Below are 26,504 nucleotides of genomic sequence, written 5' to 3'. Positions count from 1 at the left end.
GGGGGGGGGCAATCATAGAGGCCTCCTCCAGGTAAGGGAACATTTGTTCCTTTTCCTCAATGCTGCCTTGTGGCTGCATCAGCACTAGAAAATTGGATAGGATTGGGCCCCAAGTCTGCTGTGCAGTTTTACCTGGGAGTAAGCCCTATTGAATTCAACAAGAGTTAAAGTAGACATGTATAGGTTTATATTGTAGGTTCTTCATTGTCATTTAATCTTTTGGAGAGTTGAAAATGTGCCAGATCTATATAAATATAAGAACTATTATTGCAGAATAGGAATAGGTTGGAGAGGTTGCTGCAGTACACAAGTAGCTGTGTTAATAGATTCTACTTATTCTCAGCCCTAGGGGCTTTCCCAGTCTTCATGTCTCTGAGGTACATCTTCTCCTTAGTTCCTTCCTAGTTTATGGGAGTTACATAACTTCTTCACAAAGATACATCTGCCCTCCTGTTTTGGGAAAACACGAATACCCCAACTTTTTGTTAAACATTTTTTTACTTACCCCCCCCCCCCCCAAGATTGAGAAGTCTTCTTTTGGGTAACTGATTGGCCCTTAAAAAAATGAATAGCAGCAAGTTCCATCCCATCTGCCAGCTTGTCTAAAGCTTCATGATTCCACAGACCTTTTTAAAAAACATTTTAATTGTGGTTAATGATAGCAAATGAAAAATTTGGGTTTTTTAATTATTAGCAGAAAAGTCCTGCCATTTAAGCAAATTCCACACAAACAAAGTAGCAAATGGTTTTGCTCAGTGCACGTTAAGAGAATTGTCCTTATTTCAGGGAACTGCTTCTTCAAAGGATAGTGGTATGATTTGCTTGCTGACAATTCATAGAGCAGATGTTCTCATCTACATATGGTGGTTCTCCTGCATTACTGATCTGTAAGGGTCAATTCATGTATTCCCACATTGCTGTGGTTGCTGTCAAAAATTACTCAAGGCTGTATATAGCTGCAGGTATTTTTGACTCAGCTTTTTCTGTGGATTGGCTAGATTACTGTGAGGTATTTGCACCAGTACTGCATCTCCTTGGTGTTGATATTTAGCACACAATCCAGATGACCCACCCATGTGGAAAGATTCAAAACATTCTCACAGTCGCAAAGAGCCTTGATGAAGCAGAAGCTATTTTCAGAAGCATATTTAATGAAACATGACCCAAATCTCCAGATGACCTCTAGATGTTAAATAGCATGGAGATGGAGCCCTGTAGTATTTTACAGAACAGTTTCCAAACTGTTGAACAGTAGTCCCCCATCTTCTGGAATCCAGAAGTTCTCCAACTTCTGGAATCTACCTGTGATATTGGAGTGAAACCACTGCAAAGCTAGGCCTTCAACTCCTACTTGTGACCCAAAAGAAAATAAATTCTGATGGTAGCAGAAGACAGTATGAGGCAAATACAAAGTCGGACCTCTGGTTATCTAACTCAGTACTGTCTGTGCTAGCATCAGCTCTCCAGAGTTTCAAACTGATATTTCCCTACCCCAGAGCTGGCCTTAGGTCAATGTGGCCTATGTTATAACATTGGGCCCCGCTGTCTGGGGGGGAGCTCACACTGAGGCAGTGGGCAAAACTCCCACTGCTGCAGCCAGCATCTGGCAGCCTGGGAGGGCAGCGCAGCAAGTGGAGTGTGGACTTGCTCGCCCTTCCCTGGGACTGTTTGGTGTGAAATGGGCCTCCCAGTAGTAGTTGGCAGTGATCGCCAATTATATAAATAACCTCCAGTTATTTCCGGATGCCATGCTTTGTGTGCAGCATCACAAGCATCTGGCTTGCCATGGCTCCAGTTACCACAGCTACCTGGTGAATTGGGCCCTGCCAGTCCTGAGGCTGGCCCTGTCCTTCCGACCTGTTGATGCCAGGAATTGAACATGGGATCTTTTTTGAACACACAAGATGTTCATTTTGAACACACAAGATGAACACACAAGATGCTGTACCATGAGCAATAGTCCATCCCCTATTATGTTCTTTCCATCTCTCTCCTGATGGGAATCATCTGTCAGGGTGAGAAACTACTTCATAGCTCATTTCCAAAAACAGGCTCAAAGCTGCTTTGAAACTAATCTACTAAGTGCATTTTGTTCAGTAAGTTCTGGAGCTGCCAGACCACTGTTTACCTTAGCTAAAATTGTAATGCTAGAACTACTCTGTAATGGAACAGAGCAAAAGGGTCTAGCAAAGATTAAGGACCACAGCTTATTGGTGGAACATTTGCCTTACTTATAGAAGCTGCCAGGTTCAATCCCTGGTGTCCTCAGGTATAGAAGACAAGAAGCACCACCCCAGAAATCACCACCAGATAACAATCAGGTGAACCAGTGACTTGCCTCACCTCATTAACCTTATATATTCATATATGAAGGGCAAGTGCATGTTATTTTTTAACCTTTAACAATAGCAATTTTCTCTTCTACTGGGAGACGTTAACTTTGTACTACTGATTCCCCATGAGAAACTTCTATTGCCCAAGATAAGCATCACTGATGTTCCTAGAGGGGGGAGGAAACTTGTTTCTTCAGGTGCCTGGCTATTGGTGTAAAGTGGTTTCCTTGCCTTTAGAACCTGTTGAAACTGTAAAAGCAAAAGCTGGCTTCAGATTGGCGAGGAAGGGACTGCTTTACATCAGCAGCCGGGTGCCTGAAGAAACTTAGGGCCCAGTCCTATCCAATCCAATACTAAACATCATTCTTGCCCTACCATATTCCCTTCCTAATTTCTAATGTCACTACTTTCTCCTCTTCCTTTACTTGAGAAATGAAGCATGGGAAGCGGTAATATAATCTCTTCCCATCTTAGCTACCTGGATTCAGGGTTTCTTGTTTCCCAAAAGAGAAAAGCCTGTGACAAGAGCAATGGACTGGGTGAGTGATGTTGCTTTTCCACTGTACCTATTTATAGGGCTGACACTGATTTTAGATTAAAGAAAGTTAATTACTGATCTCTCTTCTGTCTGCTCTGTCCCTATGTTGTTGGCCTCAACTCAGATAACCATGCTGCTTGTGATTGCATACTTTTACCCTTGTCCAGGGCCAAGAGGTGTTCATTACAAGTGCATTGTCTGAATCATGTTGCCATCTCTTAAATGGGGCTTGGCCAATGGTATGCAAAATTTCTGTTTGAGCTGGTGGAAAATCATTTGTATTTAAATATTTTAAATAATTTTTTCTTTTAATTAAAAAAAAACAAAACAACTGTATTTACATCTGAAATAGAATAGGTACAGATAAGTACAATTCACAAGGATCCAAAGAAGGAAAGAAAGAAAAGTGCATCCATGGGTCAGAGCCATATGATACACATGTTTTATTACAGGGAACATCTGCAAATGATTGGAATATACAAATAAGCAAAGCTGTACCTGTTACAGCTTTCTTAAAGCAGTTAAGGAATGGCACCAGCAGCTATAGAAGTCTGTATTGTTTTCCTTTTTAACTCTATTAGTTTTTTTCCACATCTAGAATCACTTGTCTCTGCCTCTTAGCCTGTGTGGAAGGATTGGGTGGTTTCCAGGTATGAAACCCCCCTCCCTTCCCCCCTTTTTTCCTGCAATGGTTGTTTTCACTATGTGCAGTAGGGAACAGCTTTAGGCATTAGCAAAATCGCCATATGATCCAGGCCTTAAATATAAGTTGTATACCCTTTTAGTAGGGATCTTGCATGTAGCAGGTGCTAAATGCTTACTAAATAGAAATAATAGTAGTAATTTTATTTTTAAATATTCTTTTTGAAGTAGAATACAGAATAGATAAACAGTGAAAAAAAATCCTGTTGGTCAGCATTCCATCAAGCACTTCTTCCTTTGGGAGCTCCCTCCAGGAATACAAGCTCTCTCTAGTTCTGTTCCTGGAGGAAGCTTCCATTTTAAAAGTGAGCTCCTGGTTGGGGGGGGGGCAGGGATTAAAAACAAACAAACAAACCACTAGTTGGGATGCTACCTGAAACATTCAAAGGCATATCAATAAATTCAACAATTTATTTGGGAGTATATTTGGGAGTCCAATTATTTGGGAGTATAATCATATAGTCTTCAGCTGATTTATAGTGAAAGTACAATATTCCAAATTCCCCCAGGGCTTCAACTTAAGGTACTAGTTTTCTCAAGTAGCCAAAGTAAATATAGATTTAGATATGTTTTACCCCATTCTGCCAGCTGGTGGCAGACAAGGCATTGATGTATAGAAGAGGCATGAGGTAGTTACAGCCTATTTTTGTTGTATATCCTAACATTCACAATAAGGAATGGGACTATAATATTTCAGGAATTCTCAGGTATGCCACACTACCCCAAATTCTTTATAGGAAAGATAGTCTATAAATCAGGGGTGCTCACACTTTTTTGGCTCGAGAGCTACTTTGAAACCCAGCAAGGCCCGGAGATCTACCAGAGTTTTTTTTACAATGTTCGCGCCATCATAACATATAACATTTATGTGTACAATGTATGTTGGTGTACCTTGAGCCCCACTGAGTATAACAGGACTTACTCCTGAGCAGACATGTCTAGGATTAGGCTGTGAGGCTGCAATCCTAGCCACACTTACCTGGGAGTAAGCCCCATTGAGTACAATGGGCCTTACTCCCGGTGTTTCCTCCCAGAGGCACCTGAAAGGGGGGGGGTCGGCACTCCGCAATCTACTCATTTTGCCTCGCGATCTACCGGTAGATCGCGATCCACCTATTGAGCACCCCTGCTATAAATGTACCCTTTGGGCATGTTTATAACTGCATTGATTTGTTACATTTTAAAAAACAACAAAGTTCATCTAACACAGGGGTGCTCAAAGTTTTTGGCAGGAGGGCCACAACATCTCTCTGTGTCGAGGGCCAGGGAAAAAAAAAAGAATTAATTTACATTTCAAATTTGAATAAATTTACATGAATGAATATATTAGAGACAGAAAATGAATGAATGAATTCAATCCAGTTTATGATTCCATTCACACTAATAAGGGGGGGATCTTCAAGTTTATGATTCCATTCACCCTAATAAGGGGGACGGAGATCTTCATGCCAGTTTATGATTCCATTCACCCTAATAAGGGGGGGGAGATCTTCATGCCAGTTTATGATTCCATTCACCCTAATAAGGGGGGGGGGAGATCTTCATGCCAGTTTATGATCTCATTCATACACACAAATGGAGGGGGGATCTTCCACACTTTCACACACACACACCTGCCTGCTCACCTGCCCCCTCACCCTCCCTCCTTCCCTCCCTCGTTTGCTTGGGCGGTATGTGCTGCTGCCTGGCCGTCCACTCGCCCGCTTGGCTGCCTGCCTGCTCGCCCAGCTGCATACCTACCTGCCTGCCCACCTAACTGCCCTTCCTCGCTAGCTAGGGCAGCATGTGCTGCTGCTGCCTGCTTGCCTTCCTGGCTCACCCAGCCAAGCAACCCTCCCTCCCTCGGAGGCATGTGCTGTGGGCTGGGCTGGGCTCCCCTCCCTCTCTCTCTCTCTCTCTCTCTCTCTCTCTCTCTCTCCTGCACTCCCCTGGCTCAGATTGCAGGAGGGGAGGGGAGCTGAGCCCAGCCAAGCGGAGCCCAGCCCAGCCCATTAGCAAGGCAGGAAGAGACCAACCGGCAAGCGCGCAGGGTCTTTTATAGTGGGAAGTAACGCGAGACCTGCAAGTCTCATGTTACCTTCCCACTATAAAAGGCCCTGCACATGCGCTGGGCTTGTCTTTCCTTCCCTGCCACTGAGCTCAGCGGCACCAAGGGAAAGCAAGACGCGGAGCTCATGTGGTGTGCCAGAGTGGACTGGGGTGAGGGCTGAGTGCCCATTGGAGATGGGGGACCCTCTGGGGGCCAGATGGGGACCTGCAGCGGGCCTCAAGTGGCCCGCGGGCTGGGGTTTGGGCACTCCTGACCTAACATAATGAAAAATGCTTGAAAACATTTATCCATGACAAAATTAGACCACGTTAATCTTTCTGATTGCAGTATAGGCTAGGATTTACCTTGACATACACTTAAGAGAGGCTTGTTTCTGAGTAAACATTCTTGAGTTTATTCTATTAGAGTTACAAGAAAGCCATTTTAAAGTTATCTCTAGATCAGTGGTTCCCAATCTTTACTGTGCTGTGATTCACCTCGTCTGACATGATTCTCCTAGTAGTGCTGGGGGAGACCCCAGAGGCCTTCTCCAGGTTGCACCTGGCCAGCACTCCACTCTACAGGCCTCAGTGGGCCTCAAATGGCCCTCTGAAAACTACTTCCAGTTTTCAGAGGCAAACCAGAAGTTGCCTTCCAAACACAAGAAGTAGCTTTCAGAGGCTTCTAAAGGCCATTCTGAAGCCCCCAGAGACCTGTAGAGTGGGTTATCCACTTGGCATGGGCACACAGCCCTCACTTTGGGAAACCGTGCTCTAGATCATCATTTGATGTCAAGAGCAAGCCTTTCTCTTAGCTTGGCTAACAGTGGGGGTACATCCATGAAGATGTTTAGTCAACATGAATCACTCAACTCCCTGTCCTTATGAAGAGAATTATTTCCTTTGAAGATGGAATGATTTTCTAACCACATTTTCTTAAAGTCTAAACAATGAGCTAAACACAGTTGAAGGGAAGAGAAACGGAATGCTAGTAAGCATAATTGTTCTGTGTTTCCATTGATGCTAATGACAGGTTTCAAAGGCCAGGCAACAAAAAGCTGAGAAGTCTTCAGATACAGTATACTTTCAGGAACAAGAACTTCTGCCTGAAATTTTTTTAAAAATTATTATTTTAGGGAAACAAAATCAATGTACCGTAATTCTCTATGACAAATGATAATAATCCAAAATCTTGAAAGATTTAGGGCACAATCCTATCCTGCACTGGAACAGGCAAGCCAAGAGGCTTGCGCTGTATCCAGTGCAGGATAGGGGCCATAAGCAGCTCAGCCAGAGGCAAGAGGAGACATTTCCCTTACCTCTGGGTAAGGACCACTGGCCCCTATGGGTCTCCTCAGACCTGCGCCACCTCTTGAGGTGGCGCAAGTCCAAGGAGAGCAAAGCGACTTGGAGCTGCTCTGTTCTCCTCAGCAATGGGGGTTGGAATCCGGCACGACTGCTGGGTCCCAGCCCCACCTCCCGCTCCCCACCCGCCAGCCCCCGGGGCCACTCCCTGCCCAGAAACGCCTCCCTCCCACCTCCGCTCCACCCCTCCCTACCTCAGAACCTTGCCGACACAAGGCGCTTGGAGGAAGCTGGCGTGGTGGCTTCCGTCAGCCTCCGCAGGCTGGCGCTTCTCTTAACGCCAGCCCGGCTTCTTCCCAAGAAGGCGCAAACGTGCCTTACTGCATGTTTGTGACCCTCCTGGGCCGGTTTAAGGGACTTGCACCAGCCCAAGTCAAGAGCTGGATTGCGCCCTTAAGAATACAAAAATTTTGTTCATCTGAAGATAATGCAATCTGACACCATTCTATTTTATGCATGTCTGCTTAAAACTAAGGCTGCAAACCTATACATATCTGGGAATAAATTCTGAAGTAATGGAACTGACTTCTGAGTAGTGTATATTCTAGTGAGTTAAAGTGAAATTATTTACAAGTCAGATCTGCTTCGGAATGTGGACTTGGCAATTGAAGGAATATGCTGGAACATGTCTGATTCCTTTCTCATCGACAGTGCTTTCAAACACTAATGTTATATTTGTGTACATTGAATGGCCCCTATCTCTTTATCACAGATAGGCTTGATTGAAAACCACAACTGAAGAAGCAGTAGCAGTAGCTGTTTGGCTAGTAATGCAGTATTTGAAATAGTAATTCCCTGAGGTGTCTAGAGTGAGCCCTTTGCAGGCAAACCATAACAGTGCAGTGTGGACTGTGAACTTTTGAAGAGTCAGCAGGAGTCAAATAAAGGAATGATAATTCACAGAATAAATGAGAAAGTTATTTAAAAAAATGAAATTCTCTTCTATGAGAAATCTCATCAATGATGCTGCCCATTAATACATGCGAACAAGTGGATTGTAACCTTAAAAAGTTAGGATGCCCATATCCTGTTGAAATTATGCATGCAGTCATATGCATGTCTACTCAGAAGTAGTCCCCATTGAATTCAGTAGGAATTATTCCTAGGTAAGTGTGTATAGGATTTTATCCGTATCTCAAGAAAATAAATGAAGACGCAGAGTATGTGCATTATTTGGTAAAGGAATTAAGCACTTCGAAAACACCTGAGAAGTCTGCCTGTCAAACAGAAATGATGTGTTACTCAGCTGTCTGCTGATGGGGAAAAAAATGACATCTTTTTGCAACTATTAACATTTCAAATATCTTTTTCAAAGAAATCTTGTTACTATGGCTGCTGTAATTACCTTTGGCTGAAGACTGAGGATTCTTTTTCAGAGAGAGAGAGAGAGAGAGAGAGAGAGACCAGTTTCAGGGAGATTGGTCAGGAGAGATGGTAAATAAAGGAAGTGGGACAAAGTAGGTAGTGTGTTTTGAATTAGGAATCTGAGGAAACAGAGTGGTAGAGATGTGCAACTGTTGAAAAGAATAACCAAGTCCCAATGGAACTGGATGAACACTTCATATACATTGGGACAGGCCCTATTGGCAAGAAAGAAGTGGATAGGTAAACAAGTTTAAAGTATTAGTTACTGTGGAGCTGGTAACCCAAGGATTTTCAGACTGCCTTGTTAGAGTAGGGATAGTAAACAAGTGGGGGTGGGTGAAGCTGCTCAGGGCAAGACCCCCTCTAGCTATGATGTCATTTCCCTTCTCCAACTGTATAGCTGTGAATAATCCACCTTCTCAAGACACTGATGGTGATGAGTGTGTGAAAGAGAGAAACAGGACCAGCAATGAACTGCTTTGCTTCTTATTTTGCAGATACCCCCCCAGTCGGGAAATGGGGGATCATCCCACTGAGGTCACTCAAAGGCCTCTAGCTTCGTCTCTTGCTTCCCAAAAAGAGGGGCTCTTGCCAGGCTGCCCACAGCACACATGTCTCTTACGCACTTCTCTTTGCATCTATCCCTGAGCCTTTGTTCACAGTGTGTGTGTATGTGTGTGAGAAAGAAGTTGTTTTCATCCAACAGGCAGGCAGGTACTCCTCTCTTCAGGAAATCAAAGATTATCTGCTAGGGAAAGCTCTCATCTCTATGCCAATAAGTAAGAAACTGGCTGCTATTTCCCAACTTCTATCATTTTTCCCTGTGCTGGATGGAGTTCAAAGCACAGCAAATACCTTTCAAGCACCTTGTCTAGGAAATAAGATAGGAGCCTACCAGGTACGAAGTGTCACTGTGCCGTACACTCCAAAGGTACCATGGGGAAGGGTGGTGGAGGCAAAAAAACCAATCAGATTGGAGCCTGGCTAGATCAGGTGCCTGTTTCTGCTGAAGAGTCTAGACTTTAGCAGCGCTGCTGTGCCTTGAGGAATTGCTGAAATGCAAAATTATGCTTGTTGTGGCTTCTACTGTCACCATTATTGTGTTCTTGTGACCTTAAGGCATTGCGGGTATGGTTACCAACAAGCAACCAAAAAATCCTGGTGCCTGGGAACCAGCCGCCTGGATTGGGAGCTGAAGTCTGGGGCAGAATCTAGCTGTTTTGGGCAGCTTCAGGGGCAAAGCTTAGCACAAAATGCTTTTATCCACCTAATTATACATTTTTAAAATAAGTGACTGAAGAGAATCTTGGCCTTATCCCCTTGCATTCCTATAAAGTGGTCCAAAAGCAAATCCCCCTCCCTTTGGGCTGAACTGGGATTTTGCACTGGTCAATATCAGCCTCTAAATATTAGCCAAGGAGTGCTGGAAAGAAGGGTTGAATCTCACATTTAAAGAACTAACCAGCAACTAGTTGCTTGACTTCTAGCCTTCATTGCACTGAGATTATGCCCTTAATTTATAAGTTTATCTTCGTGGAGATTTAAAACATGTCAAGAGATTATGAAAAGCATTTACAGTACTATGTTTTTTTCTTCCAAATGGAACTCATAGCTTAGCTTTGATTATAGAGCTTTATCACTAATTACCTCTTCAGAGTCCTCTTATCATTTGGCTGAAACCAGTTACTATTCACAGAGGGATATATCAGTGCTCGGTGCGTTAGCATCCTGTGATGCAGTTGGGCCAAGAACACTCTGGAGCCTGTGTTCATGTCACACTACTGTCATTTGGCTTCCATCAGTGTGGAAACAATTTATTTCTCAATTAGGTTTATGGGGCAGCACATTTTCCTTCCTTGCTTAAACCAATTTCTGTGGCACAGTCATGTTGACATTGTTTCTGAACTGACAGAAAGCTTTAAGATAGGACTTGGTGAGGCTTCCAACAGAGAAATCTTGTACCTTGAAGCTGCTGTCATCATATATTTGCACCAAGATAGCGCTCTGTCTCTCTCCCTCTTTGCTGCGGCTATTTTTAACAGGCTTCCCAGCCATAAAAGGTTGGGAGTGCGACTTTTACATTCCACTGACTACAGGCATTATTTTTGTTCTGGCCCCGGGGAGCTTCGTCCTCAACCCTGGTCCTCTCAGCCACTTTGCTGGATTCAACTTTTGCCTGATTTGTTTCTCCCTCTCATTCATCCACCTCAGCACTGGGCTTCTGACATTCTGCATTTGGCTATTGGTAAGTGTGCTCAGTTCAGAGACATGATTTTTCAAATAAACTTGCTTCTTATATGTCAAAAAAGTGGGCCAACATCCACTTATTTTCTGTTCTTGTAGACTCATCAGTTGGACTGAATGAGTCGTGATAGGATATCCAGCCCGGGGGGGGGGGGGTTGGGGGGAATATTAGAAGCTTCAGGGACAAATCAAAGTAATGCTGAATCTCAATACTTAGCGGTTCAGTTGTCCTAGAAGATACCTGAAGTGCTTTTCAAATGATATGTGAGATAATGGCTGTACTATAAAAATTTGTTGTGTAACAAATACTCTAAAGTGTTTTGTATTTGTGTGTGCAATATTTGGTTACATATAACTAGTGGTGAAGGACAGTGTGAAGATTCTCTGTGAGTTTTGAGATTTAGTTTTTTCTTAAATAGTACCTGTATAGTCTTGTTCAGAACCAAAGATAGGACTAAATGAATATTTGTGGAAGTGGAGCAATATAACAGTTGGGGGTTCTTCCCCTGGCCTGTGTACATTTATTAGAATGTCTGCAGGGAGCCCCACATGTGCGCATGGAAGTTTCTCTGCAAAAATTCTAATGAATACAGATAGGTTTGTGAACACAGACCACAGTAATCTTGCTCTCTTCTGTGCTCTGTCGCTTCCTCCCAGCCAGTGGCATAGCTAAGGCATCCATCTGCTACCTGGGCTCAAAGAAGATTTTGTAGCCCCCCCAACAACAAAATCAAATTTAATTAATTAAGCAAATAAATACAAAGTGTGCCACTCATTGGTTAAAGATACTGTGCTGGGGTGTCTTCTAACTAATTCTCCCCCTGCTAAATATAAGAGGAGCCTCACTTGAAAAAGGGTCTCTTTACTCAGTAAGGGGTAACTGTGTTATAATACAAGGAAATGAGAGATGACTCATATTAAGACCTTATTGGTTTGATGCTGTACCATAATAACATCTCATTGGCTCTCATAACAATCAGTCTCACAGATCAGTTTTGAGTTGTAGAAATCCACTTTTTGTTCCATAAAGCTGGTGTCTTTTCATTTTCTGGTTAATTGGCCATAACTTTTGGTAGAATACAGCTATTCCAATGAGGTTTGTTGCATTCCATTCCTAATTAAATTACCTTTCCAATGATTTATAACATGATGGTATTATTCGTACATACCAATTTTTTTTCACAATTTTTGTCCACTAGTGTCAAGCTCAACTTGTTGCCCCCCTAAAGCTTGTTGCCCAGTGCAACTGGTGCCCCCTGCACCCCCTTAGCTATGCCACTGAGCTACTGGACATTCATAGAGTAATGTTTTTCCAGCTGAAGACCGTGGGAGTCTTGCAAGTTAACAAATGAGAGCCCAACTCTATTCTCCCCCCCCCCCACCTGGTGCAGCTACACAAAAAACAGGCACTCTGTATCTAGTGGGGGGAGTGGATTGTGAGGCTTCAGCAGGAAAAGGGGTTGTAAATCCCCTTACACTCACATAAGCCTCCTAACCCACACTGGGTCTCCTTGGACCTGTGCTAGTGATTTCACTACTGCAAGTCCGAGGAGAGAAAGGGGCTGGGGAGGCAGTAGAAATGGAGGGTAGGATCCGGTGCACATCATCACCATCAGATCCACCCTCAGCCTCCCCACCCATGTAATGCCTCCTTCCTGCCCAGTTTCACCCCTCCCTGCCCCCGTTCTGCCCCCCTTCCCCACTCCCACAGTGCCTTACCTGCTCCTACAGAAAGCTGGAGCTCCAATGACATGGGCATGAAGGCTCCGGCCTTCCCACCAGCATCCACCAGCATCTACTGAGCATGCTGCTGGAAAATGCTTTTTGACACTTTTTCAGCAGCAACCAGCAGTGGAATCAGTGTTCCACTGCTGTCCAGAGCCCATAGGATTGAACTGTGAGCCACCAACAGCAGGTACTTCAAGAAATGAAGTAACAGAGCCTTGAGAAGGAGTTCACTTTCATGTTGTATTTCACATATGGGTATTTGTATTTGCATTGATAGACCTTCAGAGCTGAAAAGCAGTGACATAAGGCTGAACTGTTGGGTTTCCTTGCTATGGTGTAACCAGTGGTGGGATTCAGCAGGTTCTCACCTATTCTATAGAACCCCTACCTAATCCAGCTGTTGGTTCTAAGAACCGTTTGCTGGCCAGGGAGCTCGCACCTTGAAATGTCAAGGCTAACCCTCATGGGGGGAGCAGCCGTGCAGGGCCAACCTGTCCCGGGGGAAAGGGGGTCGCTCCCAGCGGGTGCCGAGGCTGCTGGGGCTGAAGGGGTGAGCCAGACGCGGCCAACTGGAGTCTCCCGCAACGTGGCTGCCGCTCACCAGCCCTTGCGAGCTTGCTTTCACAGCTCCTGCGAAAGGGCGCGAACGGCTGGCGTGCCCGCAGATGCAGCCTGCTGACAAGGGCGAGAGAAGCAGCCCAGCCGCCCGCCCCGCGCCTCCCCTCCCTGGCTGAGCTGGCTGACTGGCGAGTAGACTGCTCCTCCACCTGGAGGCTCCTTGGGCTCAGCTCTCTCGGTGGGTCAGGGGTGCAGGCGGGACAAAGAGGAAGGCGCCAGAGCAGCTCCCGCCCAAAGAGTTCAGTTGGTCTTACTCCCAGGAAAGTGTGGATAGGATTGCAGCCTTTGACCAGAATCCTATGCATATCTACTCAGAAGTAAATCTCATTATAGCCAATGGGGCTTATTCCCAGGAAAGTGGAAGTAGGATTGCAGCCTTAGGGCACAATCCTATGCATGTCTACTCAGAAGTAAGTCCTATTGTGCTCAGTGAGGCTTTCTTCTAGCACCTGTGCAGTCACAATGCAGCCCTGAGGTAAGGGAACAAATGTTCCCTGCCCCCCACCACAGGATGCAGTGCATGCGCTATTGGTATAGCTGCACTGGCATTGGAAAATTGGATAGGATTGGGTCCTAAGTCCTCTTAACTGTAACTTTCCAGCACCAAGTCCTGGAGGTCTCCTTGTGACAAGGGAATGTTTGTTCCCTTACCTCGGGACTGCAATGTGGCTGCATTGGCTCTGGAAAGTTGGATAGCCCTTAGGCTGCAATCCTACTCACACCTGGGAAGCAAGCCCAATTGACTATATAATGTGATTTACTCCTGTGTAGGCTTGCATAGGATTGGGCTGCTATTCCCAGGCAAGTGTGCTGAGGATGGTACAGTTAGCATTGCTCCTTCTCTAGCAGAAAAGTTCCTTTAGGTTATTCTCCACCCCACCCCACCCCCATGCAAGTGAAATGGCAGGCTGACTAGAAATTGAAGATTTTTTGAACAAGTTTGCAAATTGGGTTTAGGTCTTATCACCTAATGAAGAAGAACTGGAGAAGCACTGGGAAGAACTTGTGATCAGGGTGAACCTCAAAACCTGCAAGGCTTGTTACATGTGCTGTTAATTTTCATATTTAGGCTGGGTTGTGGGTGTTTGGGCACCTACACAGCTGCAACACTTTCAAAGGACTGTGGTGGGGAGGTTCTGCCTCACCTGCCTCCCCACCCACTGCAGGCCCCTGCTTTGCACCCCCTGGTCAGTAGCAGCCCTCAAACTTGTGGGAGACTCGCCACGAGAGTAGACTAAAGTGATGGGTATCTGCTGTTGCCTGTCAGAAAGCAACCTAGAAGAACAGTCCCCTCATAGTACTTTTTTGCTCATTAGTGAAACTGTCCTTCAAGGCTGCCATTCTCTCTCAAACCCTGGAAGTCAACAACTCCCCTTGAACTTGTTGGGCTTCTGAGTAGACGTGCATTGGATTGCAGAGTTGGAAGGGAAACTTTAGAGTTCACTGGAATTCTTTTTGGGGCTGGGTGGTAAAAGCAATAGAGCAGCATTTCTCAACCAGTAGTACTCATACCACCAGTGGTACTTGAGGTGGTGCCCAGTGGTACTCATGGCAGGACCCCCCCCCCCCCCCCGCGAACCTCCACTGCCTGGCAGTGAGACCAGTAGTACAATGCAACAAACAGTGGTAGGAGGCTCAGTTCTGCTTTTCTTGCACTCAAAAAAGCCCTCCCATCTACCCTGGGAGCCCAATCCTATGCATGTCTACTCAGAAGTAAGTTCCATTATAGTCAATGGGACTTACTATCAGGAAAAAGTGGATAGAATTGTAGCCTGAGCCTCTTACCATGGTTTGTTGCATCATGTCTGGCCTCTTAGTATGGAAATAACGTGATAAAGTCATTCCAGTTACTTCCAGTTGTACTTCCCAGAGGTGGGCCATGCAAAATGGTACAGCGGGTGAGAGGCAGATGCTGAGGAATACTGTAATAGAACAAAAAAGAAGGGGAGATGTAAAGATGTTACTATACTGTTGTTGCTTTTGGTTGATGGTGAGGTGTCAGACTATGTGCTCGGTGCACTTTTGCTGACCAGATGTTCACCACTAAAAGTGAACCAGATCCTTGAGAGGATTGACTGCTCTGGTAAAAATCACCAAGTTCCCACTGAGAAGGAAGGTGGCCCAGCTCAAAGCCCAGTGCAGCAAGTTGGTTTGTGCAGATGTGAAGGTGCTATGCTGCTGTGGTGTCTCCAGAGGTTGGTAACCTGGAGCCCTGGCAGTTCCCACCTCCTCTTCTTGATGCCTTCCTGATTTCATTATACAACTGCCTTGAGAATTCAAGAAAAAATGTCCATTTGAAGTGTGCATTTCAGCCGCATGTTTATCCTCCTTGGAAACTAGTGGCCAGAGGCCTGTAAGTATGACTATAGAGGACAGTATTGCAGCCTTGCAATTTGGATTTAAACATTGGGTTAAAGTTACAGTAACTTGGTTAAAGTTACAGTGCAAACCTATGACTGTCTACTCAGAAGTAAGTCCCATTATGTTCAATGGGACTTACTCCCAGGAAAGTGTGTACTGTACAGTATAGGAGTGCAGCTGTAGTCTTTCAACTTCCTTTGCGGCAGACAATTGAAGCTGAGTTGCTCATTGCTCATTAGGACATAGAACCTGTTGTTAATTTATTTGAATCCCACCACTGGGTGTAACCCTCCTATACATCTGTCAGTTACAAATATCATTGCAGAAGCTGGCCTAACAGACAATGGTAGTATAGCTCTGAAATAGTTTGGAGTTAAAATTTGAATTCACACTTGTTAAAAATGAGAATGCTAAAGTTCAAAATACCTGACTTCCAAATGTCACTATTTGAATGTCAAATTGTAGTACAAACTGTGGATTCTGATAATGAATTTTGCATATTTTATATTTCCAAATGAAGTTGTGTTTCAGAATCACACACAAGTGTATTTTAAAATTACAAATCTGGGGAAAAATTGTGATTTCAGCATTAGAACTTTTAATGTCGTTAAAAAAAAGAAACTATTAATTTCACACTTTCTGATTTGGAACAGTACTCATATTCTGAATATAGGATAAATTCCATTTTAAACCTAAAAACAAATAATCCCTGTTCCATTACTTTTTGTGCTAAAATACAAAATTCTACAACTGTAACAGCTGGAAAACACCAGCTGGAAAACCATTAGGGACATACAGCCCAATCCTACCTAAACTCCTACATGGCTCCTATCTCCATTGCATCCCCCGGGGGAATTTTGTATGCTGGAGATCTCCTTGGGGTAAGGGAACATTTGCCCCTTGCCCAGGGTAAACCCCAGCAGCCACTATGGGTCAACTCAGGCCTGTGCCAGTGATGTTATCCAGTGCAGGTGATGACCAGTATAGGCCCAGGAAGGGGGTTTGGATTTGGTGGGCACTGCCACTGCCCCCATCAGGGGTCTGATCTGACCACCCCCACCCCATCTTCTTTCCCTCTCCTCTCCGTTCTTCTTACATATTTTTATGACACATTATCTCCTAGAACAGTGGTCCTGCCTGAGAATCTCTGCCCCCTTTCCCTTTAAGGGGCGGGGAAGGGGGAGAGCAGCGACACAATCCCCAGGATCATGCTGCTGTGGGGGAAGAGGGCTATTTTTAAAATTAACGTATCTGCTGCCAAGGTCCAGGGGTGCAGGGAGCCCCACAGAGTGCTCTGCAGGGCTTCCCACGGCTTGTAGAAAGTGAAAGAATGTATTTGTTGCCGCACCCCGGCAGCAGGTACATTAAGTTTCAAAATAGCCCCCCTTCCCCCGCAGCATTGCGATCCTGGGCATCGCATTACTACCTTTCCCCCCTCCCCCGCAAAGACTTATTTCAGGAGATTTACTCCCAAGAAGTCTGAGTACCAGTGTCCTAGAGCAGGGGTGTCAAACTCATTTCATGCCAAAGGCTGAATGGCATTCATGATGCCTGCTGAGGGCCGGAAGGGATGTCATTAGGCAGAAAGTAATGTCATTAAACAGGTCATAACCAAAAATAAGCACTTCTTCTCACTTAACTGCAGATGACAGAAGAGAAAACACGCAAATCTTTATCATATTTCAAGAAATGGGAGAGCCCAATTATCTTGTGGGTCACCCTCTCAGAAGTAACACTTCAGCAGCTGAGCGCCTGAGGGCCAGATAAAAAGCTTCCGCGGGCCGCATCTGGCCCCCGGGCCTAATGTTTGACACCCCTGTCCTAGAGTATTCAGCTAATACAGACTCAATAGTGGTAGGATCATCTATGTGTGCTGAAAACTTATTGCACTTGTAATACGAATTCAGAGTTTCTTCTAGTTAACCTTGTATTCTCTTTCTTTGTCTGAAGTGTGGTGAAACTGAGATAGGAGGAACCCAGAATGTCTTTACCATTCTACCAGAGGCACCACCAACATTTTGACCGTGAATATCGCCACAAGGAGCTAGAGTCTACACTAAGTCAATATCAAAAGGAGGAGAAGCGCAAATCTGCCATTTATACTCATGGATCTACTGCCTATAGTAAGGAAGCAGCATCAGCCTACCGCCATGGGTTGGAATCTTATGACCAACAGTCTGCTGAAGCCTATGCCCATGAATCGTCAGCTCACAGCAAAAGATCTGCAGCTTATAGTCTTGGATCTGAATTGATCAGCAAGAAAGCTGAAGCCTACCATCTTGGTTCTGAGTTGGTGAACAAGAAAGCTGAAGCCTATCGCCTTGGATATGAAACATACAGTCGAGGGTAGGGTGAGGCTTTTGATGGGTAGTGGAACAGCTGTCTGTTCTCTTCCACTGAATTTGATGGCCAGACTACCATTGGCTTCAACTGGAGGAGAGCTTCTATGATCTCTAACTGCATGTATTTGTTGCAATAATTAATTCTTCAAGGGTGTAATGATTTCACTTTTACACTTGCACCTTCCACCTGAGAAATCAGCTAAAAAGAATTTGGTCTGTAACATTACCTTTGTAAGTCTTCTGAGGAGCAAGCTAGATGTTGCATAGCAGATGTGTGTAACGGACTCCTGACCTATTTGTTTTCAAATGGAAAGTAGTTGCAGGAGGCTGTGATTGTGAGTGGAGGGGTTAATCATACATGGGTGTATGATTTTGAACGGAATAATGGCTAGAAAAGCAAGGTTTTATTTACTTTCTCAGTTGTTCCTCAGCTCAGATTCATAGCGCACCATGCCTGCTTTTCAAGAAGAAAAGCGGAAGGCTGTTGCATATGCTGTGTCTCCTACCTATGTTGGGTTCCGAGAGTTTGTATGGATGTTGAAATGTACAGAAGTCAAAACTGCTGGTTCTTGCTGGTCCATTGCTATCATGTCTGTGCGACAGCCTGCCTGCGCAAAAATGCAGATGCAGCTGTCTGTAAGTCAGACACCCCGTAACTCAGGGAGTTAGTATATGCCTATGTATATTTCATGTAATTCTAGAGTAGCCCTGACTTTGGAAGGTTTAATGCTGTGCTTCATCCCTGTAATATAATGATCAGAAAACTGGAAGCGGAGATGATGTATCAGTACAATTTCTAATTGTTGCATTGGAGAAATACTAATATATAAATTTATAAATTTATCTTAAATTATGTCAACAGCAAGTCACAGCGGCTTGCTGTGGTACCTGAGGACAAGCAAGGACCAGTTATGATGCTTGGATGTACTTACCTTGTTCTGGTAATTGGAAGAAAGTGGTGTTGGTAGTTGAAACCCAATACCATTGGGAAATTCCATTCAAATGTCCAGTCTGTCATCAGATTTAAAAGAGAATCTTGTCAGAAGTAATTACCTCATTATCTGCACTTGTTATGGCTCTGCATCTACTTGTCAGTTGTATAATGATTGTGGTGTGTAATGATTGTGGTGTAGGTGCAGAGAATTTGGTCATTTGACTAACTCATCCTTAAAGCTCAGAGTCTGTTTATGTGTTATATCTTGCACGTGGAGATTGCTTTAAATTACTCTATTTGGTGGCTGCAGTAATGTGGTAAGCATTGCATTCATCCAAAAAGAAAAGTTTATAGTGAAGTGGGGGTATTCATGTTATGCACATGGTGATTGGCTGCTCCTTCACTCAGACTGTTGGGAGCAGTACCCTTATCCTTTCTAGTGTTTGACAGTGCAATCCTATGCTTGTCTACTATATTCTTTTTGAAAAAATTAAATTATCGAGTTTATCATCAAAAGCTTCTGGTTGCTTCCAGGAGGCCTTCTGAGGCCAGGAAGGCCCATGGCCCACTCTACAGGCCTTCCCCCGCCTGGACATGATTGGAAATAGCTTCCGGTCATGTCTGGAAGGCCCTCTGACCAGTGGGCCCGGCATCGCTCTGGCAGAACTGATCCTCTGTTGAAGGCGGGATTCAGTTCTATCAATGTCATCAATGTCAGATCTGAGAGCACCAATGCTTTTGAGAGGGGATGTCTGCAAGGGCACAGTTTAACAAGAATCATTGTGTTCATGGCCACATGTAAAGATTGTGGTCTTTTAAAATCTAAACAGAGAGGTTTTGCATACAGAGATCGTTCAGGAGTAATGTGCACAAAAGCCTGCTTTTGTATGCAGACCAGCTTTGATGAATCAATGTAATAATAGTCCAATTAAAAAAGTCCAGGCTATAATCTTTAGTGATATCTTTAGCAGGTGTACGTAACATAGTCCATGAGCAAAGTATGCCCCACACTCAATAGAAGCTTGCCCTTTCTTATGTGCTGCCCACAAACTATGAAGTGGTCAGAGGAATAATCTGGACTTTATATAAAGTGTATGTCAAGATTTTGTTGATGACAGCTTATTCAGCAAATTTCTCAATGTACTGAATGTCTTGTTCAGCTCTTTATGTGCCCTAAACCTGTTTATGGATTGTAGCCAATATTTGGAAAGTACTGAACTTGACCTTGCAAAGTTGAGGACACCCTTCTATTAGATAATCCTACCCAATCCAGTGGATGGAATAGAGATGGGCTCCTACATTAATCTTTATGTAGCAGATCAAAAATATGTGTTGAAAAATTTCAGAGTTATGTATTCAATAGAATTGAATATTCTATTCAATTCTTCTCCATTGGTAGATCAGAACTGTCCAAATATGTGTCTTTGAAGAACAGAAAACTGATAGTCCAGAGCTTTCAATTGCAAAGTAAGACACTGGGCACTAATCTCATCCTAGCAGGACTATATCCTAATATAATCCAGGACCTAATTGTGCCTGGGGTGGGGTGGCACAGTGATGTCGCTCCCTGTGCCAGCGCACCCCTGCATCATCACACGGCCCTTGTGCCACCCCACCATGCCCCCCAATGACCAGGAATGGCTCCATTTCGGAGGCAAATAGACACAGGGGCGGGTGGGAGAACCTAACATTCCTGGTGCTTTTGGCGTATTTTTTTCCCCGTCATCATTATCTTTGCCACCACCACTCTTCATTTATAAGTTGCACCCGGCACTCCTCCTCAACTGGTGCCTGGAGCTCTTGCCCCTCCTGCGCCATCCAAGATACTCCTCTGCTGTCTCCTGTTACCCTGCTTGACCTGGCAGCATAATCCATATTATGACTGGGCCCCGACATAGTGAGAGAAATGCCCACTTAAAATACTTTTAAAGATATATGCCTGATATGTTCTTGCAATGTATTTACAGGCGTCACCCCATATCCGTGGGTCCCATATCCCGTTTCACTTACCCATGGTTCACAAATTCCTCCCCCTCGTGCAAATGACGTATCTGTGTCTGACTGCAGCCCTTCTGTTGCTATCTCCTTCTGTCTGGTTGTCTCTGTGCAGTCTGCAAATGCTAATAGGAAGTGGGTTGGAGGGCTAAAAAAATCATTCAGTGCTAGCATCACTTGTGAACCTTTCATAGATTTTGCTCCTATCCACAGTTTCCAGTATCCTATCCCCTGCGAATAAGTGGGGGGATGCCTATATAATGTTATGCATACAATTCAAGGAAGCCAAATGAAAAGAAAAACAGCATTTATTTGATGAATATTTTGAATGACTGCCACTGTCAACCGTAAAACAAAACATTGTGACTAATGTCCTTGAACTAAGTTGTAATATTATGAAACACACCTCTGTCCAGGTGTCTGTAAAGAGCTAATTAATGCCGATGAGTAATATTTGTACCCATCTTGTATGTGCTCATCCACTGCTTTACTGCAGGTGAGGATTTAAAAGTCACAAGGAGGAATGGAAAATGCTTTCATGGATCTTGCTTTATGACGGATATGTGCCCCATATGTAATGTTGATTATGCAGGTTATGTGTTTTGCAATGTAGTCTGGCATTTTGTTGACTCACAACAGAAAGTTCAAATGGAATGAAAAGAGATGGGACTTCTTGTTCACCTGGAAGACTTGCTTTGAAACATCCACCTCTTAAGTGATCAGGTTCTAAATATTCATGGGTTGAAATGGCCATTGATTTTCTTTTCTACCACATACACCTGTTCTGTTTAAATGCAGGAAAACAGTTGTAAAGTAGAGATAGTTGACTTTAATTCTGCAGCAACATAGTCTTCAGGCAATTGGCAGATGTAGGTTATCAGTCTTTTCTATGTTGATCTGTCACTTCCAGCACTGCACCTTGAACCACAATGCTGGTATATAGATAAATTTTGACTTGATACACCTTTTTGCAGTGACTTTTTAATTGATTTTTGTAGATGCATGTTGAAAGCATGTTGTAGGAATGTGTCAATCATGCATCTTATTCAGGGTTAATCCCATAATAAGCCAACACTGGTAGGAGTCTAGGATCCATTACATAGGGTAATCTGAGTAATTTGTTTTGGTTATGCATTCACATGCACTGTTAATTTATGAGAACCATCTCCACCTAACCATACTTCAGATGCATAATGCAGTATTGTGCAGATGGATTAACTTTCCAATGATATATAAACACATTCATTTTTTTTCCATTTTTTACATCTCATCTCATTTTGTAAACAGCAAGTATCATTTGTCCTTTTGTGACCCATGGCTTTCCATCAAAGGGTTTTAATTGTATAGCCAATATTCATTATTAGCACACTGTATTCAAAGGCCCATAGTATGTAGCAGGGATGAGTACTCAAATGGAGTCGCACAAAAACACTGATTTTGACAACTCAAGTCCCAACTCTCTTTTGTTTGTGTGTGTGTGTTCCAGGAGGAGGTAGGGCAGGGATGGACAGTTTGGGCCAGGACAGGACAGGATCAGTGGCAGTGGCTCTTGCTGAATCCTTAGCAACTTCTCAGGCCGGATCCATCTGCAGTGGCCAACCCAGACTTGAGCAGTGATATCGCTAACACAGGTGTGAGTTGCCCCATAGCAGTTGAGTGGCTTATCCCAGGCTACTTCCCCCAAAAGATGTAGCAAAGTCGTACTGGCAGAGCTGCATCACTGTGCTGAGATTTAGCTAGATTGGGCTGTTAATCTTTAGAATTTAGCTGCTTAATTCCAGGTTGCCTGACATCAGAGGAGCCAAGCCAATGACATTGTGTGAAACCATGATTCCTCTGCCTTCCAAACGCTTTTGAGATATCAAAGCAGTCCAACTATTTGCCACTTTCCTATGATAATCACATCTATGACAAATTTCTAAAGTGGCACATTACTGTTTCATACATTTGTTGTTTGTTCATATTCGCCTTTCCTATGCCAGAGCAATTGCCCATGGCGGCTTACAAAGCTCCATAGTAAAGTACAATGTGTGACAACAGTAAGTAAAATCATCAATACTGAGCATTAAAACATTATTTAACACTAAAATATAAAAAACATTACATTCTGCTGATCCCTGAATATCACTATGATGTGGTAACAGAATGATACCAGAATGACGAACAGGCCTTGCTGAGGGAGAGTCAGCATGGCTTCTGTAAGGGTAAGTCTTGCCTCACGAACCTTATAGAATTCTTTGAAAAGGTCAACAGGCATGTGGATGCGGGAGAACCCGCGGACATTATATATCTGGACTTTCAGAAGGCGTTTGACACGGTCCCTCACCAAAGGCTACTGAAAAAACTCCACAGTCAGGGAATTAGAGGACAGGTCCTCTCGTGGATTGAGAACTGGTTGGAGGCCAGGAAGCAGAGAGTGGGTGTCAATGGGCAATTTTCACAATGGAGAGAGGTGAAAAGCGGTCCCCCAAGGATCTGTCCTGGGACCGGTGCTTTTCAACCTCTTCATAAATGACCTGGAGACAGGGTTGAGCAGTGAAGTGGCTAAGTTTGCAGACGACACCAAACTTTTCCGAGTGGTAAAGACCAGAAGTGATTGTGAGGAGCTCCAGAAGGATCTCTCCAGACTGGCAGAATGGGCAGCAAAATGGCAGATGCGCTTCAATGTCAGTAAGTGTAAAGTCATGCACATTGGGGCAAAAAATCAAAACTTTAGATATAGGCTGATGGGTTCTGAGCTGTCTGTGACAGATCAGGAGAGAGATCTTGGAGTGGTGGTGGACAGGTCGATGAAAGTGTCGACCCAATGTGCGGCGGCAGTGAAGAAGGCCAATTCTATGCTTGGGATCATTAGGAAGGGTATTGAGAACAAAACGGCTAGTATTATAATGCCGTTGTACAAATCTATGGTAAGGCCACACCTGGAGTATTGTGTCCAGTTCTGGTCGCCGCATCTCAAAAAAGACATAGTGGAAATGGAAAAGATGCAAAAGAGAGCAACTAAGATGATTATGGGGCTGGGGCACCTTCCTTATGAGGAAAGGCTACGGCGTTTGGGCCTCTTCAGCCTAGAAAAGAGACGCTTGAGGGGGGACATGATTGAGACATACAAAATTATGCAGGGAATGGACAGAGTGGATAGGGAGATGCTCTTTACACTCTCACATAATACCAGAACCAGGGGACATCCACTAAAATTGAGTGTTGGGCGGGTTAGGACAGACAAAAGAAAATATTTCTTTACTCAGCGTGTGGTCGGTATGTGGAACTCCTTGCCACAGGATGTGGTGCTGGCGTCTAGCCTAGATGCCTTTAAAAGGGGATTGGACGAGTTTCTGGAGGAAAAATCCATTATGGGGTACAAGCCATGATGTGTATGCGCAACCTCCTGATTTTAGAAATGGGTTAAGTCAGAATGCCAGATGTGGGGGAGTGCACCAGGATGAGGTCTCTTGTTATCTGGTGTGCTCCCTGGGACATTTGGTGGGCCGCTGTGAGATACAGGAAGCTGGACTAGATGGGCCTATGGCCTGATCCAGTGGGGCTGTTCTTATGTTCTTATGATAATGGCAATTGACATGCGATTTCCATTATTGAGGGGTACTTTTCATTCACAATTGCAAATGTTATTGTTAGTCTGTAACTGTGAGTTTCTGGCTCCTACATTATGTCTGTACTTGTAGGTGTGTACTTGGGAATGACTAGGAGTGCTAGCATGAGTGGTACATGTAATGTCTGAACTAGGCTAGTCCATATTAAAATTCTCTCTCCCAAGGAATAAAGATAATTCTATTCAGATCTAATTTTACACATGAATAGCTATTCTCTTGGATGCCATTTGTTCCTATGCCTAATATCAATTTGTTCTCACTAATACCAATTTGTCTTCACTTCTTATGACCTCGATATTCTAAAGCATATCTCTAATAGTACCTTGGGTCTATGGGCACTAGGTGTCCATAGACAGAGAGGCTTCTAGCTTCAGTAAAGCAGATTCCAAAATCTTGCCCTTCAGTTGAGGATGTTGCAACCAGAGCTTCTTACCTTATGTAAAGGGAACGGAATCTCCCCAGAGTAGGCTCTATCACACTTTGCTCTTTGGTTTCAAGGAGAACTGCCTCATGACATTTCAACTGCTTTTGGCCAAACTGCATGAGTCTTTTCCAGGTCAAACATTTGTCAGGTAGACTCCCCAGATTCAGGGTCTGACATGAATAGTTCCAGTTTGTCCCATTTCCACTTTTAATACTGGTCATGATGCAGAGAAAACTGTTAAGGTTTGGGACTGATAGCCTGAAAATACTGGCTCTAATTTTGAAAAAATACTAACAGCTCAATCCTAGCAAAAGGCCCAGGCTGCGATGCAGTGGTGCCTGTACAGCCTCGACCACATCCAGTGTGGGAACTGTGGCTGCTGGAGGTCTCCTCTGGGTAAGGGGACATTTGTGTACATGAGAGAGAGAGAAGCAATTTGAATTTGGGAAGAAGACTGATGCCTGCAAACCTACACATAATTACATGGAAGTGAGACCCTTTCAACCTACAGGTCTTACTTCTGAGTAAACCTGCTCAGGCTTGGATTGCATGTTTTGCCTGTGGCTGGCAATAGACAACTTCAGGGTGTTGCTGCGGCCAGTGCATGTTGTTGCTTGTGGGGAACTGATGCCGATTTAATGAGTACTGTCAGCTTGTTTTCACTTCATCCCCCAGTGTTCAGTTTGTATAACTGTAAATATACTGTTATCGTAATATAGTTATTTTTTTTTAAAGACATGCTTTTCAACATCTCTTCAAATCAATTGTCTTGGTGAATCTAATATTATGACCTCTCTTTCAGAAAAATGATAGAAGATCAGCCTCTAAAGTTGAGTCCCAAAGCAAAGCGTGCTAAACAAAGTCTACTGGCTGAGGAAAAAGAAAACACAGTTGTTGAATATGTAGTACCCGTGTTCACAGGAAGGTATGTCTCCTTTTAGCTATATTGCGACTCGGATGGAAAAAAAGAGAGATAAAGGGAAAGGTCTGAACTTATACCTTGATAAAAACTTTGTTAAGATATAACACAGTTTTTATGTTGGTCTCTCAATTTCATAGAAATTGAAGGGTAAAAAATTAATTTGCCCAAAAACACACACACAACAATATACATCCATGTTGGCATCCTTCAGTCTCGGAAGACTCTGGTATCGCGCTCTGAATGGTGGTTCTGGAACAGAGTGTCCTCTCCAGTGCGTGAAGCCTGGGTAAAGTAGGTATGGAGGATAGGCTGTTACCCATGCAGCAAATCCCCCCTCTCCACGTTGCTGAAATCGTCCAATGGAAAGGCAGAGGCCAATACGGTTGGTTCCAGCAGCGTCGCAGGAGTTGCCAGAATGTGACTGTGTTCAGCCATGAACTGCCTCAGGGACTCTGGCTCTGGATTTTGCCTCAAGGTTGACTCCTGAAGCCTTTTCCATGACTGGATGTAGCTACAAGGCAGTGGAGGTTTGGGATCAGAGTTTTCCTTCTCTCAGATGAGCTGCCTTCCCAGGCTAACGAGTCCCATCTGCCCGGTGGCTGTTTAGTCGCCTCTTAACGACAAGTACAGCCAAACCGAGGGCCTATTCTTATCCCCCAGCCCCCAGGGGAACAATATACATATTGATATGATAAACATACCATATACATTCAAATATACATATGTGATATGATAAAACTTGTGTTGCTGTAGAAGTGAGAAACCACCAATGAAACCAGATAACATTTCTTTACTGTTCTCCACATTGTGGCAGAGTATACTATGAAACCGTCTATTTCTGTGAGAGAGATTGACAAGATTTTCTGGGAAAATAATCATTGGCATTCAACCAAACTGACATGAAGGTGAAATGGCTGGCAAAACGAAGTGTGGAATGAAAGGGGCTGGCTAAAATGAAAGCAGACAATTATCAGAGGCCATTGGTCTGTGTGCC

At 44.1% G+C, this 26,504-nt stretch overlaps 1 protein-coding gene across 3 annotated transcripts in view; it reads left to right on the top strand.

Moving 5' to 3' along the window:
• Positions 1-10,286: 10,286 nt before the first annotated feature.
• Positions 10,287-26,504, top strand: part of MYOM1 (myomesin 1) — a 112,031-nt gene continuing 95,813 nt past the window's right edge. The window contains exons 1-3 of one of the 3 annotated variants that reach the window (XM_066622810.1): positions 10,287-10,576; positions 17,233-17,628; positions 25,391-25,513. In XM_066622810.1, the coding sequence (XP_066478907.1) occupies positions 17,264-17,628; positions 25,391-25,513 (488 nt within the window). In that variant the 5' untranslated portion in view covers positions 10,287-10,576; positions 17,233-17,263. The remainder of the gene's footprint in view (positions 10,577-17,232; positions 17,629-25,390; positions 25,514-26,504) is intronic. The other 2 variants (XM_066622809.1, XM_066622811.1) reach the window with 2 other exon arrangements.

Source organism: Tiliqua scincoides, chromosome 4 (genome assembly GCF_035046505.1).
Source record: "Tiliqua scincoides isolate rTilSci1 chromosome 4, rTilSci1.hap2, whole genome shotgun sequence".
NCBI classification, from domain to species: Eukaryota; Metazoa; Chordata; class Lepidosauria; order Squamata; family Scincidae; genus Tiliqua; species Tiliqua scincoides.
The sequence above is the reverse complement of the archived record's forward strand: the minus strand, read 5'-3'. Positions and strand labels throughout refer to the sequence as shown.